The 16,453-nt window shown below is 40.5% G+C and overlaps 1 protein-coding gene across 2 annotated transcripts in view; it reads left to right on the forward strand.

Annotated features, from left to right (window-relative positions):
• LOC105181424 (Molecule interacting with CasL) overlaps nt 1-16,453 on the forward strand; it is a 288,317-nt gene that overhangs the window by 160,271 nt on the left and 111,593 nt on the right. For both annotated transcript variants that reach the window (XM_025307902.1, XM_025307903.1), the window contains one exon: nt 10,465-10,667. In XM_025307902.1, the coding sequence (XP_025163687.1) occupies nt 10,465-10,667 (203 nt within the window). The remainder of the gene's footprint in view (nt 1-10,464; nt 10,668-16,453) is intronic.

Below are 16,453 nucleotides of genomic sequence, written 5' to 3' on the forward strand. Positions count from 1 at the left end.
GAATTGAGGTAAAGCTTTGCAACCGAACGCAACCCAGAATTTACCGCGATGTTGTTTCTATCGAGAACAATACACTCCGTTTTTCCGTATTCCCGCAGGTATCGCTCTTTAGCCTCTTCATCGTTGGTGCATTCAGTAGGCCATCCGCTAGCCTCCTGTTTAAGTTGCAGAAAGCAGTTGATATATCCCGCGAACATACCTCCCAACCGAGTACTTGGGTCGTATTGCGAAATCTTATATTTCCATATCTCGCTCACGGACCTAACACTATAGGGCCTTCCGTAATTCACAGGATACCCAGGTACCCTCGAATTCTCGATCGGCTGGATTATCATGTGTGCACGGAGATTGAGAAAATGTCTCGCTACATCTACGGCATAGGGCGAACAATAATTTTCCGCGAACGCGAAATGGGAGTACAGGGTGAAAGAGATCACGCGGAACGAGCACTTTGCACCGCACAATCCCCTCCACTCTGCTAAAGTCAAAATCGGGAGCTATACCAATCAAGGCGGAACATTCTTCGCCCACGTACACGTCCGGGTGACCGAGCGGAAAAGAGCCCGTCTTTAGGACAAACGGGTACAAGGAGCATACGTCTACGTAGCGTATCTTCTCCGTGCCCGTAACATCGTACCGGGTGACGATGTTTCCTGTACGACCACCGAAGAACGCTTCGCGAGGATCGAGAGGCTCAGTTTCTCGATCCTCGAGTGATTCGCAAGGAAATCGCGCATCGGTTGATTGTCCTGCAACTCCCGATCGAAGACGCACTCCCACTTCTCCGTTACGATGTAACCTAGCTTCTGTAGACGAGATGTTATCACGCGTGTATGCTCGAATCGCGACTCAATAGTATCCCCCTTCACGATCGAGAGCGGGGTATCGCAATTCACCCTGAAACACGCGGGACATCCATGCCAAAAACACCCGTGAAATTGCAACACGTGTCTTTGCACAGGACTCGTTGTCTCGTAATACCCATCGACGAGCAGCCCTTACGGTATGCGATGTTCGCGAGATCTATCTGCATGCGTTATAGTATGACCGAGCTCGCGCTCCATCCACAATAACCATTTCAACGCTTTGCGGGATTGGTTGTTGACACGCCGATACCCACCCGAAGGAATAATACCTATCTCCTTTTCACGCAGAAAGTTTTTACGAAAAACTCTCATGTACGTAGAGGCGATGGTTCTGCATTCTTCAAACGGACATACTTTTCCACGATCCAGGAAAATCTTACGGAACGCAAGACAAGCCCGTCGAAGAATATCGACATCGTTCCGGCAATAGCTCACAATTTCCCGTTGGAAATCAAATTCTATGTTTTTGCGCACCATGTTCTCGTGCCATTCTAAAAACTGCTCACGCTCAGGCGGTCTCATGGTTTCAGGAGAATAGTATCTTGCATCTGGTATCAGTCCAATGTAATGTTGATTTTCGACAGTGTTAAATAAATGCGGAGACAGGCCTTTGCCTGCAGTATCCTTTAACCCGAAGGCTTTTGGTAATGCTGACAAGCGCATAGGCATATAATTAACACTGTCGATAAATTTTGTTTGCCCAATGGTTAACAATATAATCTTCGTACCGTTTAAAATAAGCTTAGGTTCCACCCGATTACCGCTCTCGACCAAGTACCGTAGGATAAATTGCGCATCGAACGCGCTTGCATTGTGTGCGATGCAGATGATCTGTTTGAAACTCTTCCTCCGGTCTCGTGACAGAATTGACGAATTGTTTCACCGGATTGTCTTGAAATATAAATTCGCATATCCCGCACCAATGACATCGCAACGCCATATCGTCTACATTCATGCAACTTTCATATATCTACTGCGCAACACAGAGCGTCACAACGTGAGTTTTAACGTTTTCTGTGCCTTCGATCGTATCGCCTTGACGTGTCACAAAATCATAGAACACAAACGCGATGCGATCTTTTACGCGCTTACTTGTTTCTGTCGCTTCGTCAATGTCATCAACTACGTTTTCGTTCCCTACTCGCTGCGGATTCATTGTGTCGGATGAACCAGTGTCACATCGAAGTGGTTTCATATAATATAGATGATTCATTGGTTGCAACGCGTTGTAAACACGACAAAAAATTTCATTGCAATTGTGTTTGTTTCTCAAGTTTCGCAAACGGCCGCAGTCGCTGCAAACTCTCAGGATATTACAGATGCTCAAAGATGAAGTGCCTTGGAGCGATTTTTGTGCGCGATGACGCTTGAAACACACCGACCCGTAAAATTCACAACATTCATGCAACTTTCATATATCTACTGCGCAACACAGAGCGTCACAACGTGAGTTTTAATGTTTTCTATGCCTTCGATCGTATCGTCTTGACGCGTCTCAAAATCACAATAGAACACAAACGCGATGCGACCTTTTACGCGCTTACTTGTTTCTGTCGCTTCGTCAATGTCATCAACTACGTTTTCGTTTCCTACTCGCTGCGGATTCATCGTGTCGGATGAACCAGTGTCGCATCGAAGTGGTTTCATATAACATAGATGATTCATTGGTTGCAACGCGTTGCAAACACGACATAAGATCTCATTGCAATTGTGTTTGTTCCTTAAGTTTCGCAAACGACTACAGTCGCTGCAAACTCTCAGGATATTACAGATGCTCAAAGATGAAATGCCTTGGAGCGATTTTTGCGCGCGATGACGCTTGAAACACACCGACCCGTAAAATTCACGTTGACACGCCGCACATCGTATTAGTTCTACGCCCAATACCTCGCACGCTGGAACGTCGTGACACCGTGGACACGTTTGAGCACCAATGCTCTCTTTCCGGCTTATATCTGCTATTACAACGTGCACAATAACCTTGGCTGCCCGATGCAGCTCTTAAATTTAATATTGGATTGTACTGCCGGGATTTTTCGTAGTACATAATATTCAGAGTCATTTTACTCACTGACTCCGCCTGTATCAAATGTCTACGTGCTTACTGCGGCCACCCTCCGCTCTCTACGCGCTCGTTGGCTCACACATTTTAATTAGTAAGTCGGTAACTATTGCCAATTTGACATTATGGTACATGACTTTTCTTCTCGGCTACACCCAATCTATCTCCAACTTTCGTCTGCATGATCAGCTATCAAACACCCAGTATATGCAATATACATATGCAAACTCATTAGTAGAATACATTGATAATGTGGGGATATCAGGCAGGTATAAAATATATCGGCCCACTGCAGATTCTCTCCACTGGCAAAAACTGAGAATTTCGATCTTACATATGTATCTCAGAAGCCTTAAAAGCCCGTATAAACTTTGTCCGATCCAAAAATCTTCGATATTTTACAAGTTTTATACAAGTTTTATACATTTAACAAATTTGCGCGTCCGCCATTTTGAATAGAGGGCCTAATTTAAAAATCGGGCTCGATACGATTGTAGAGCAATTCATCGCGAGTAAATTAGAAAAAAAGCATGGAAATCGGTTAAGAATCACGCCGTCTAGCGATTTTTGTCAACGAAAAGACCCATTTGACCCACTGTGCGACGCTGCGATTATACAGTCACGTACAATTTTGAAAAGCTGCGACATCTTCTTATACTTTCACGAATATCACGGAATAGGAATGTTGCTTGAAGCGATGGAAATAGTAAAATACGTCGCCGCAGCTTCGAACACTCTTATATAACATGGATCTTCCAAAATTTTGGGAAACCTCCACGAATACCTGTGTAAATAAGGCGGGATTAACTATACCAACGCCTTTCGGCAATATATTCGTGTAGTTTTATCGCAGAATTTGGTATCTGTTAAAGGATCACATTATTCCTGTTATAAAAGAATAATCCTCTTTCTTCTCATATCTGTATCTCGCATTCTCAGACGTGAAAATGCGAGTTCCGTGCGGTTTCTTTAGGCCCTACACGAAAAACGTTTTGTAGAATTGTCTGTTTATCTAAATTTAGATGCAGGCCAGGAAATATAAGCAGCTTTGACTAGGATAGGACTCCGGTTCACAAAAGAGATCTAAAGGGCATTTTCTCATCCGCTGATTCGGCAAATATAATGTCCATTCCCGCGATAACATAAAACTCGTCGGAGGGTTCGTGCATTCCGTTCAGTCACAAAAGAATAAACCTTATCGCGGTCACAAAAGAAGAAGAAGAAAGAAACCTTCTTTCTTCACGTTTTTATAAATTCTCAGACGTGAAAAAATGTGCGCTTAGCGCTATTCCTTTGCGGCCAACACAAATGATTTGTAGAAGTGTGTTTATCTAAATATAAATTTAGATGCAAGGATGGACGATATAATCAATAGACTACAATAGAGTCCGATTGGAAACTTTCGGAAAAGACTATAAATGTATTTTCCCATCCACTGCTTCGACAAATATAATGCCTGCTCCCACGACATCATAAAACCTGTAGGAACACGTATGCTCCATTCTGAGAAATTCTAGAACGTTCTAGGCTGAATCATTTAACAAATATTAAGAAATAAATTTATTTGTTGCATGCACAGAGAATTACCCCTCCACTTTTCTTTTTCCTATAAGTAGCCCGTTGAGCTGGGCCCAAACCATTTGAGCTTCTTCAGTTTTAGTACTCGTTTCGTGCGACGAAGTATATTAGTTCTCGTATTTTCACCTGTGGGATAATAAGTTCTTGTGAGAAACATAATGGCGAATACTAACGTAAACGCAGAATTTAAGAAGATCGCGTATGGTGACTCTGGGAAGGCTCGCTATGAGAGTTATATGCTTCTCTCTACTACTTATCCCCTCAACACTTCGAATACCAAGAGGATGCAAATCGGATTGCGGGCATCAAACGACGTGACAGCGTTTGAGCCTACAATAAAACTATCCGACAATACCTCTACAGGGATCCAGTTCGACCTCGCCACATGGGAAAAGTTTAAGGAATACATGAAACACATAGGCGATTACTTGCACTCTGTAACCAGGGCCATGCCGGAGCCCGTCCATATCAACGATGTGACCATCAGCTTTACCACGGCGTATGGGGCAAGGGCGATTATGGTGACTGAAAATACGAAAACGACCGAGGTGAACACCGTATCGAAGAGGATGCCTACCGATTCGTCCCAGGGACAGCAGCCGCCGACGAAGAAATGAAAAGTCTACACGGTAAACATCGTGATGCAGGCAACATCTTTTGACGGGCTAGAACTTATAACAAAATGTATTGACGCTCGATGTGAACAGCTGCAAATGTTTACAAAACTTATAAACGATTGCGCCCGGTTTCTCGTAACGGAAATAGAACTCAAGCTTCCCAAGAAAAACTTAGACGAGGACATCGTGAAACAGACGCTCTTCGCAAACTATCAGGAAATCGAGCAAAATGTACGTCGGCAATTAAAAGATTTAACGTTTCTAGATACTTATTTCCACATTATATTTCAAGAAATTACTTTGATTTATTTAAATAAAATTGTACAAGCAATTTTAATAAATGTCTCATCTTAATCATGAAAAATAAAATGTGAATGAATTGTGTGAAAAATATTGTGCATTCCTTTCTCTTCGTCTCTTCTCTCTTCCCTGTGATTTTCAGTTGGAGGTAACAAATCCCGTTGTAAACTTTTCGAGTTCCAAAGCGAGGAGACCCGCACAGGTAAAAATATTCGGGGTAGACATAGACCAGAGGTATCGTCTTCGAACAATCGCGGAGTAGTTTTTGTCTTCGAAATGATCCCTACCTGCTCGAACATGCTCGCACACGCTCAGGAGAGTCGAGAGTCGGGGTCTCATGGTAGGGGCCCGAGGCCCGTAGGTTCTAGAATTTGCCAAATTTTTCACGTGTGACGTCGATACTCTTCGTATACAATATAGCTAGTTTCCAACAGGGTATAGCAGTAGCGCAGGGCATAAGGCGCTTGACTCGAGAGCCAGCGGACCTAGGTTCGAATCCGGTCAGGGCCTACAGGATTTTTCCAGAGACTTTTGCGCGCGCGCCCACACACACACACACACGCACATACACGCAACACTCTCTCTCCGTTCTACGTGTACGTCCTGAAACCAGTCTCTACCAAAGAGTAACAGTAGAGTAGTGGTAAGACGTTTGACTCGACAGCTGAGGTCCCCGGGTTCGAGCGCTCGCAGAGCGCCAAGGAGATTTTTCCAAAAGTAATATTGCAAATTAACCAGCTGTCCAAGAGCTAGAATCACTAACAACGCCTAATATGAATAATAAAAATTTAATATTTAGGTTACGCTAATTTTTATTCCGGTGATACAAATTTCCGCCATTTTCAGCCTTGGGGGTAGGTATGGCCACTCAAAACATTCCCCCTCCACTCGACCCGCCGGCGCCGGTGGGCGTGCTCTAGTGGCGCCGAAGGATCGAGTGGAGGGGGAATGTTTTGACTATCCATACCTACCCCCATACTACTCTCATCGAATGCTCTGAAATATTTACGGTGAGGCCGCTATTAGTGAAAGTGTCGTGAGTGGTTTCAACGCTTCAAGAATACTTCAAGGCCGGTTTTCACGTCGAAGACCGGCATAGCGGTAGAAGAGAGAAGGTTTTCGAAGATGCAGAATTGGAGGCATTACTTAATGAAGACTCGTGTCAAAGTCAAGAAGAATTGGCACGATCATTGGGAGTGACTCAACAAGCAATTTCAAAACGCCTCAAAGACATGGGAATGATTCAGAAGCAAGGAAATTGGGTGCCGTACGAGTTGAAACCGAGAGATGTTGAACGGCGTTTGTTTGCTTGTGAACAGTTGCTTGAAAGGCAAAGACGGAAGGGATTTTTGCATCACATTGTAACTGGGGACGAAAAATGGGTTCATTACAATAACCCCAAGCGCAGAAAATCATGGGCATATCCCGGCCATGCTTCCACGTCGACCGCCAAACCGAATATTCACGGCTCCAAGGTCATGCTCTGTATTTGGTAGGACCAGCTCGACGTAGTATATTATGAGCTGTTAAAACCGACTGAAACAATCACAGGCGATCGTTATCGAACGCAATTAATGCGTTTGAGCCGAGCATTGAAAGACAAACGGTCGCAATACAACGAGAGACACAATTATGTGATTTTGCAGCATGACAATGCTCGACCCCATGTTGCGAAAGTGGTCAAGACATACTTGGAAATGTTGAAATGGGAAGTCCTACCTCACCCGCCGTATTCTCCAGACGTTGCTCCCTCTGACTATCATTTGTTTCGATCAATGGCACACGGCCTGGTTGACCAGCACTTCCAGTCTTATGAAGAAGTAAGAAATTGGATCGATTCGTGGATCGCTTCAAAAGATGACCAGTTTTTTCAAGGCGGGATTCGTTGCTGCCCGAAAGATGGGAGAAAGTAGTGGCCAGCGATGGACAATACTTTGAATCATAAATGTATAACCAGTTTTTTACAATAAAGCCTCGAATTTCGGAAAAAAATGGCGGAAGCAAAGTTATACACCTAATATTACATCTAATTTCCTCACAATTAAAAAAGATTTTGCGTTCCTTAGCATTCATATGCTGTTTTATACTTATCTTTAAACTTAAATTACCGTTCCATTGCTGTTTCAAAAGCTGTAGTACGAGTAGTAGTAGTACGTAATAGAACGTGTGTTATATAGTGCTATGTGATTATTGGTGTTCATATAGCATACTACATGTAGAACAGATAAATAAACAATACCAAAGTAATATTTTTTTTAAGAATACTATTCGAATCTTACCAAGGCTATTATCTCACGTGCAAGGTAAGCTTTTGTCAGCATACAGAAAATGATATGTCCTTATCTGCAGCATCCCTATCCTCTGGCACACATATGTTACTGTTTTTATTGGTTTTACATTAGTTTATTTTACAAATTAATCTCTGTTCTCGTTCATATTTTATATAATATGTTGCAATATCATTAAGTTCTTATCATATTGCAATATGGGAAAATATCAATACGATAACAAGACGGATTATCGAGTACAGCGCGAGTAAGCGATTAAAAACGCTTACTTACAGCGTCGTGGCTATAATTCTATGTAATTATCTTTATCTCTGAAAAACATAATCGCGTTTAGTTTCTATTGTTATATATGAATGAATTTGATATACGATGTTCTTTATTTCTGTCCTAAGAATAACTTAAAAATTTTTGAAAGTAATGGGTAAGAGGGAGGAGGTTTCAAAAATTTTTCAATTTTGCAAAATTTGAGTACACTGTTGCAAATACTATAAAATACATTACAACTTTCATAGAAATAATTTTTGTATATGCCTGGTATTTTAAAAGATATATGTTAAAAATGAAAATGGTTCTTTTTCTTCAAAGGATGATTTCATTCCCTCAGATTGGAATTTTGTACGAACAAAAAATAGTTTTGCGTTACGGATGAATTTTATAGTTTTCTAGTTACTAGATAAAAGTTAATGTAATTGTTTAGTAACTGTTCGAACTATTTTATTGGGTGAGTGCAAAAGTTCGTGCGGAGTTTGTGAGTAAAAGTCACACAGTGATTAGGCAAACAAAAATCTTTATTCAATCAATGATATATTCTCCATCGTTTTCTATAATCTTTTCCCAACGTTCTGGCAGCATACGGATGCCTCGATCATAAAAACTGCGCGGTTTAGATTCGAAGAACGAAGAGATGCCGTTTTTTAAGGCCTCCAAAGAGTCAAAGTTTTTTCCATTTAAATAATTTTGCAATGACCAAGTCATTGCAAAATTATTTAAATGGAACAAGTGATAGTCAGATGGTGTGATATCAGGAGAATACGGTGGATGCGTTAAGACATCCCATTTCAGGCTCTTCAGTTTGCGCAGCGTCTTTTTCGAAACGTGTGGTCTGGCGTTGTCGTGATGAAAGACGACTCCCTTGCGATTTGACAAAATCGGACGTTTCTCTTTTATTTCTCGATTCAGATTGGTTAATTGGCGACAGTACTTGTCCGAATCAATCGTTTCGCCAGCGGGGAGAAGCTCGAAATAGATTATGCCCTTGCAATCCCACCAAACAGAGAGCATCACCTTCATCGGGTGCAAACTGGCCTTTGGCATTGCGTCACCATGCTCACCTGATTGTTTCCATGTCCGTTTGCGCTGAACATTGTTGTAGAGGACCCATTTCTCATCGCCCGTCACTAGTCGATCCAAAAACGACTCGTTATTGAACCGCCCGAGTAAAGAAACGGCTGCAGAAATTCGCTTGATTTTGTTCTTCTCGGTCAGCAAATGGGGCACCCATATATCGAGCTTCAAATCGAATCCCATCTTTTTTAAACGCCGAAAAGCGGTTGATCGGTCAACGTTTAGTGCTGTAGCAACTTCTTCTGTTGAAATTCGCGGATTATTGAGCACTAAAGTACGCAAAACATCGTCATCAATGTCAGAAGGTCGACCAGAGCGTGGCTCGTCTTCAAGGTTAAATTCTCCGCGCCGAAATTTAGCAAACCATTTTTCCACAGTTCGTTTAGCTGGTGCTTCATCCTGATAAACATCCTGAATGTTTTTTACGGCTGCGGCAACGTTTATTCCCTTCCGAAACTCGTAAAGCATAACATGCCGTAAATGCACCTTATCGATACTCATTTTTAAAGTGATATTTCTCGAAGCAGTTTGTATGAAAACAAATGATTTTTTTTTTAATAACAGCTGAAGACGTCACCTTTCCAACGTTATATAATATGTAGATGGAAGTATTAATGACAACACTTTACGACGCTTATAACTCCATCTATTGAAACTCCGCACGAACTTTTGCACTCACCCAATATTTTCACATAAGGTTTTGGAATTTTTTGAATTTCCGAATTCCCTATGTTCCCTTGTTAGCTGAATATTGAAAAAATGTAACAGATACGGAAAATAACACCATAAAAGTGACAGATTTGGCTATTGGAGGATTTTTAATATTTTTGGAATTTTTTCAATTCAAATTTAAAAGTGGATTATGAAACTTCCTTTTTGTCCAAATACATTGCTTTTCTGTCAAGACTGCTAAATTATTCACGCAAACATGAAAATATTCGAGGTGCGTACTTTATTTTACCCAGTACTATATTTTATACTATAATACGATACTATAGTACTATATTTTATATGTTGTAAGTTTAATTGTTATTTAATCGGGTAATTTCTGTCCACTTATTGTCCTCGTTCTATACATAGGTTCATTTTGCACATTTTTCGTGTACAGTAATTTTAGGAAAAATGTTACATCTTGATTGGGATCCCAAATATTTTGTGTTTTTATAGTTACTAGATAAAAGTTAATGTAATTGTCTAGTAACTGTTCGAAAACTGCATTAAATTTGTACTAATATGATTTACTTGTATACGAGCGATTTATTTATCGTCTGATAGACTATAAAAAATATTTCTTCATAATTATAATTCTTATTCAAATACGGCAAAATATTAAATATTAAAACTTTAATATATTAAATTCCAATTTGGTTTTTGTTTTAATGAAAAATTAAATTTAAAATAAATTATAGCCGTTTTGGCCGACTGGTTCTGGATGCGCAAGAGGATTTTTAAGTTCTTTGGATGCTGGCTGGGCAATCAAGAGCTGGGGCATGTCATTATCACCATTAGAAGTAATTGCAGAACGCGAGTCAATTTACAGATTATTAGGACAGACGACACCGGAAAACTTGAATAGAGATTACGCTGCGTACACTTTGGATCCTCATACAAGGTAAGCTATCATTCGATTAAATAGTTGGTTGAATATCAGAGAAAATATGATGTAGTTGGTTAAATATTAGAGAAAATATAATATTAAAAGAATTATCTACATGTATGAAGATGTAGAGCGGTTTTTTGCTAAAGTATACTATATTCATATCATGTAAAACATCTCTTTTCCTTTAAAAAAGATAGTGAGAACTCGCGGGGTTTTTTATCTATAAAAGACAATAGCGAATAAAAACGATAACTTATTTGCTTATTTACTTATTAACTTATTTGTTTATTAGCTTACTAACGTACTCACTGACTCATTCGAAAGTTCATGGTTTACCAATTGGTTGGTTTATATAAATTATTTATCAGGATCAATTAACGATTTATTAATTTGGAAATCAGATATTAATATTTTCGCCTCTCTAATCTTTAATCTTCAATCCTGCATTGTATCCATTAAGTGTGCGTAAGATATAATTTTATTTATTTATATAATTATCAATATCATTGATATAAAAAGTTTTCTCTAACAAGGAAATATATGGAAATATCCTTCTCCAATTTTAATGAACTTGAAATACGTTGTAATCTAAACCAAAATTAGGAATATGAATCTTTTTATACTTTTAAAAGATAGAAAAACTTCCTAAACAAAAATTTAATGGTTTGAAGAATATAATATAATATGATATAATTAATAAATATAATATAATAAATATAATATAATATAATATTTATAGGTGTTTCCATTTTTTTAAACATTAAAATTATTAAAATTTTAAATATACCTCCACCACTGATTAATTCTTTTATAATCTAAAAATGTTGTATCTACTAAATAAAAGGGTATTTTATGTCGATTCCAACTATATATAATACTATTTTATTATATAATACTATTTTCCAGCATGCTGACTTTTCGAAGAATAGACAGGAATATTTCTACACAGGGTGTCTTAAAAATACCGGAACCCCCGAATAACTTTGCAGGATCAAGTTTTCATAAAAAACTTTAAATACAAAAGTTATAGAAAATCGAGTAACAGACTTGATGCGGAGCATCAAGTAGCTCAGTGGTTTAAAGCAGTCGCCCGGCAAGCGAAAGACCCGGGTTCGACCCGGTCTAGCGACTACCGCGCTCTCAATATTTTTTCTCTTCGGAACGAAAATAAGATGCAGATCCCGCACGCACAGCGTCCCGTCGCCACCTATGCCCTCCTTCTTTCATGGTTTGACCTGACCATGAATTTGACCTTGGCTATGACCTTCAAGGTTATTTGGAAGTCAACTTACGTTTTTTAAATGGGAAACCTTATTTTTTATTACACTGTTTTCTTCTACCAATTAATTTGAACAACTTTTGTCTAAAACATTGTTTTATTTGCTTAATATTTTTTGAGATATTTGAAGAAAACTTGATAATTTTTTTAATATTTAACTTACGATATCTCGCTAACAATTTGTTGGAAGAAAAAGTGGTACTAGACTTTTTTGCTTTATTTAGTCTCAAGAATATATTGTTACAATAGTGCCCTGATTTTTGTTAATTTGATGATTTTGAAATTTCCAAAAGTTAGTATGTTAATAAAAATCAGGGCGCGATTGTAACAATATATTCTTGAGACTAAATAAAGCAGGAAAGTCTAGTACCACTTTTACCTTGAAGATTATGGCCAAGGTCAAATTCAAGGTCATCATCAAGTCCGTTACTCGATTTTCTACAACTTTTGTATTTAAAGTTTTCCATGAAAACTTGATCCTGCAAAGTTATCCGGGGATTCCGGTATTTTTAAGACACCCTGTATATTCGTAACACTATACATAGCCACCTATTTCACTCGATATATATAGGGTGACTCATTTTTATTTATCCACTCGTATATCTCGAAAAAATTATAAGAGATATAGATAAACATTTCAGACAAAAATTGTTTGGTTTGAAGGAGGATATAAGATCGCGATATCATTTGATTTACAGATGCCACTTCACACAGTGGATACAGCGCCATTTTCGAGATATTCACTGATTATTGCTTCCCAGATATACAATTGGCACATTGTCTGCATAGAGACTGAATTCGAGAATTAAATATTATACCATAAATACATAAAGGTGCACCCTCATATAAGAAACATTGTAGCAGCATGTAAAACAAGCAACCTGATGTTATGCAAATTGCTGCAACACACCCTGTATTGTGTCAGCAAGAACATGCAATTAATCAGTAATATTGGTTTGGTAACTAAGTAAATGCGGATTCTTTTTAAGAAAATAAAAGACAATTTTTTCATGCAACAAAATAACTTTATGGAGTAATGTATTGTCCATGTTTATCAATGACTTTTTGCCATCTTTCAGGCAGCATCATAATTCATAACTTCTGGTTTTTATCGGCAACAAAACTGAACAAGTGCGATTTGACATTATCATTATTATTGAAATTTTTACCATTCAAGAAGTTTTGCAAGGAACGAAATAAATAATAATCTGATGGTGCAAGGTTAGGATTATATGGTGGATGTGACAACACATCCCAACTAAGCTCCAATAATTTTTGCCGAGTGATCAAAGATGTGTGTGGCCTTGCATTGTCATGGTGGAACACAATACCTTTTCGATTTGCCAATTCTGGTCACTTTTCTTGAATTGCATTGTTCAGTTTAGTTAGTTGTTGTATATATACATCTAAATTGATCGTTTAGTTGCGTGGTAAAATTTCAAAGTAGACAATTCCTTTGTAATCCCACCAAACTGATAACATAACTTTCTTTTGATGAATATCAGCTTTGAATGTTGTTTCCGCTGGTTCGTCTTGCTTGCTCCACGATCTTTTTCGATTGACATTGTTGTAAACAACCCATTTTTTATCGCCAGTTATCAACGTTTCAAAAATGGATCATTTTCGTTACGTTTCATAAGCAAATGGCAATGCATTAAGTGAATTTCTTTAAGTTTATGAGGAACTTATAAATCGAGTTTTTTACGTAGCCAAGTTGTTTTAAACGCTTTTCAATGCATGTATGTTGCGACCGCTCCTATCGTGCAGGAAGCGGGCAAAAATTTGCGACGATCTGTCCGTCGCCCTCCGCCTCGTCGCCAAAAAGTTTCCTCCACCAAAGTTGGTTGGGCGCCAGGCACGATGATCGTGCCCTCCAACACTAACGATAGCGGTAGCGGCTGCGAGACGACTCGATCGTCTGGGAGACCGGTAGCTCCTAGGATTATAGTCGGAGTCGGGGGTGGGAATTGGAAATAATACGGACTCAAGCGGTTTGACAGAAACGATATATATTTCAATTCGGTATTCCTTTCCCGGCGATACCTGAGTCCCGCCGGGATCGCTACTCCACAATAGCTTTTCGGTATACGCGGTGACTCGTGGGCCACGTACAAAAAATTGTCCGATTGACTCCTGACGGAGAGGCGATATCGACTCGATATGTCCTCGCTACGCATAACTCGTGCTTCCGATAGCTGCTAACACTCGCGTACGAAAGAAAGACGCCCTGTTCCCCGCGTTCCGCGAGAGAACCGCCAAACGGCTTCGGACACCAATCCTCAACACAAATTTTCAACCAAAGTCCGACAGCCGATCGGTCCCGCCGCGCAAGCGGTTCACGCAGACAAAGGCTACTACAGACGGATATTCTTACACTCTCGCACGCCTGCCCTCGCGGCAGCCTTCTTCGGTTGCGTCACGCTCCTCCACTGGTCTGATTCGTTCGCTCGATATCTCTCTCTCTCCCTCTCTCTCTCTCCCTCTCTCTCTCTCCCTCTCTCTCTCTCTCCCTCTCTCTCCCTCTCTCCCCCTCTCTCCTACTCTCGCCCCCTCTCCCCCTCCCCCCTCTCCCCCTCTCTCCCCCTCTTCTCCTCTCTCTCCTCTCCCTCTTCTCTCTCCCTCTCCCTCTCTCTCCTCTCCTCTCTCCTCTCTCTCTCTCTCTCTCTCTCCTCTCCCTCTCTCCTCTCTCCCTCTCCTCTCTCCCTCTCCCTCTCCTCTCCTCTCCTCTCTCTCTCTCTCTCTCCCTCTCCTCTCTCTCTCTCTCTCTCTCTCTCTCTCTCTCTCTCTCTCTCTCTCTCTCTCTCTCTCTCTCTCTCTCTCTCTCTCTCTCTCTCTCTCTCTCTCTGGCCCGCCTCGCTCGCTCTCGCTACCTCTCTCCGGGATCCGCACGCGCACGATGCACTGCACGCCCCACGACACCAAACAAAAATGCGATAGCTCCCCTAAGCTTGCGAGATCTTTTTCGACAACACTCTCGTGCGTTCGCTCTCTGTTCGCGTCTTCGCCAGAAGTGAGATCTTTTCCTCCGATCTCGAGCGGCGTTGCTCCTGTTGCTTCAATTTTTTTTCCTTCCGGGATCACGCGACATCGAGAGGCGGCTCTTTATTTTCTCTTTTGTCGACGGGCCTCTTCCGCGTGATCCAGGTTCCTCGTTAGCAGGTGTCGTGTCCCGGTTTGTTTTCGTGCCTACGATAATAGACAAAAATACATTGACAGCGGTGCGATCTTAACGGCACAATTGTTCGAAACCAAAATTATAAGCGAGCCAATGATATCACCTGAGCGATCCCTTAGTGCTCGCGGCAGCTTCTCGATATCTCTCTCCTTCCTCCTCGGTCTCTTCTCCCTCGTCCGCTGCTCCTGCTGGTCGGAGGCTACCCACGGCGAAGGGCACACAAGTCATAGGGACGCGGGAGTATCACCGGAAAAAAAAGAACAGCAATCTCGCACCCGTTGGTACGAGATCGCTCGCCAACCAAAACATATCCGCGATTCTTCCGAAAAATTACGCAGCTCGTGTCATGATCGCGGCCGAGCGCGACAGCCCGGGGACCCTCGGAGGTCCTCCGCCTCTTGTGACGGGCGACCCCAAAATCGCCACGTCACAATGTAATACATCGAGCTTCTCTGCAATTTCATATGTTGTGCTATGACAATCCGCATCGATTATTGCTTTGATTTGGTTGTCATCAACTTCACCTGGACGACTGAAGCGTTGTTCATCTTTGAGTGAAAAATCACAAGAACAAAATTTAGCAAACCAATTTTGATGTTGCCATTCTTTTAAGGGGAGATTCTGGTTTACGAGCCCGGAAAATGCATAATTTTTAAGAATTTTTTAAATAAATAAAATAAAACCAATTATTCCCACACTTTTAGAATATTTATTTAGAGTAGTTATTTAGAATAGTTTATTTAGAATAGTTAATTTAGAATAGTCATTGCATATTTGAACTACAAAAAAAAGAGCCTCGGCAAGCCCCATGCAAAAAATGCGCGTTTTCGGTACCTCGATTTTTGGAACTTTTTTTATGTCAAATAGTTACTTATGATGACCCAAAAATCCCTGAAAAATTTCAAGATGAACATATGACCCGTTTAAGAAATATAGGGGGTCAAAGTTGACCATATCCAATTAAAAAATATAGCAGCTTCACATTTATACTCCAATAATAATGTCCAAAAAATTCAGCCGAAATGATTTTTTTAAGATTCTTGGCTGCTGATTACGAATCTGAAGTCAGATTTTCAAGTCAGAATTCAAAATGGCGGATCTAATATGGCGGACGAATTTTTCTTAAATTCATCAGATACACTTGAAACTCGTTACTCGGGGGTTTTTGGGGTCGCTGATTACGAATCTAACGGTTAACTAACTTTTAACCAACACTAAATCTTGTTTGTCACTACATTAAACCTACTTTGACCCTACATAGAATCTATTTTGTCTTACAATTGACATATTTTTCCTCACATTGGACCTACATTCTACCTAGGAGCGGTGAGCGTCGAGCGGACT

This window comes from Harpegnathos saltator, unplaced genomic scaffold (genome assembly GCF_003227715.2).
Source record: "Harpegnathos saltator strain DR-91 unplaced genomic scaffold, Hsal_v8.6 scaffold130, whole genome shotgun sequence".
Taxonomy (NCBI): domain Eukaryota; kingdom Metazoa; phylum Arthropoda; class Insecta; order Hymenoptera; family Formicidae; genus Harpegnathos; species Harpegnathos saltator.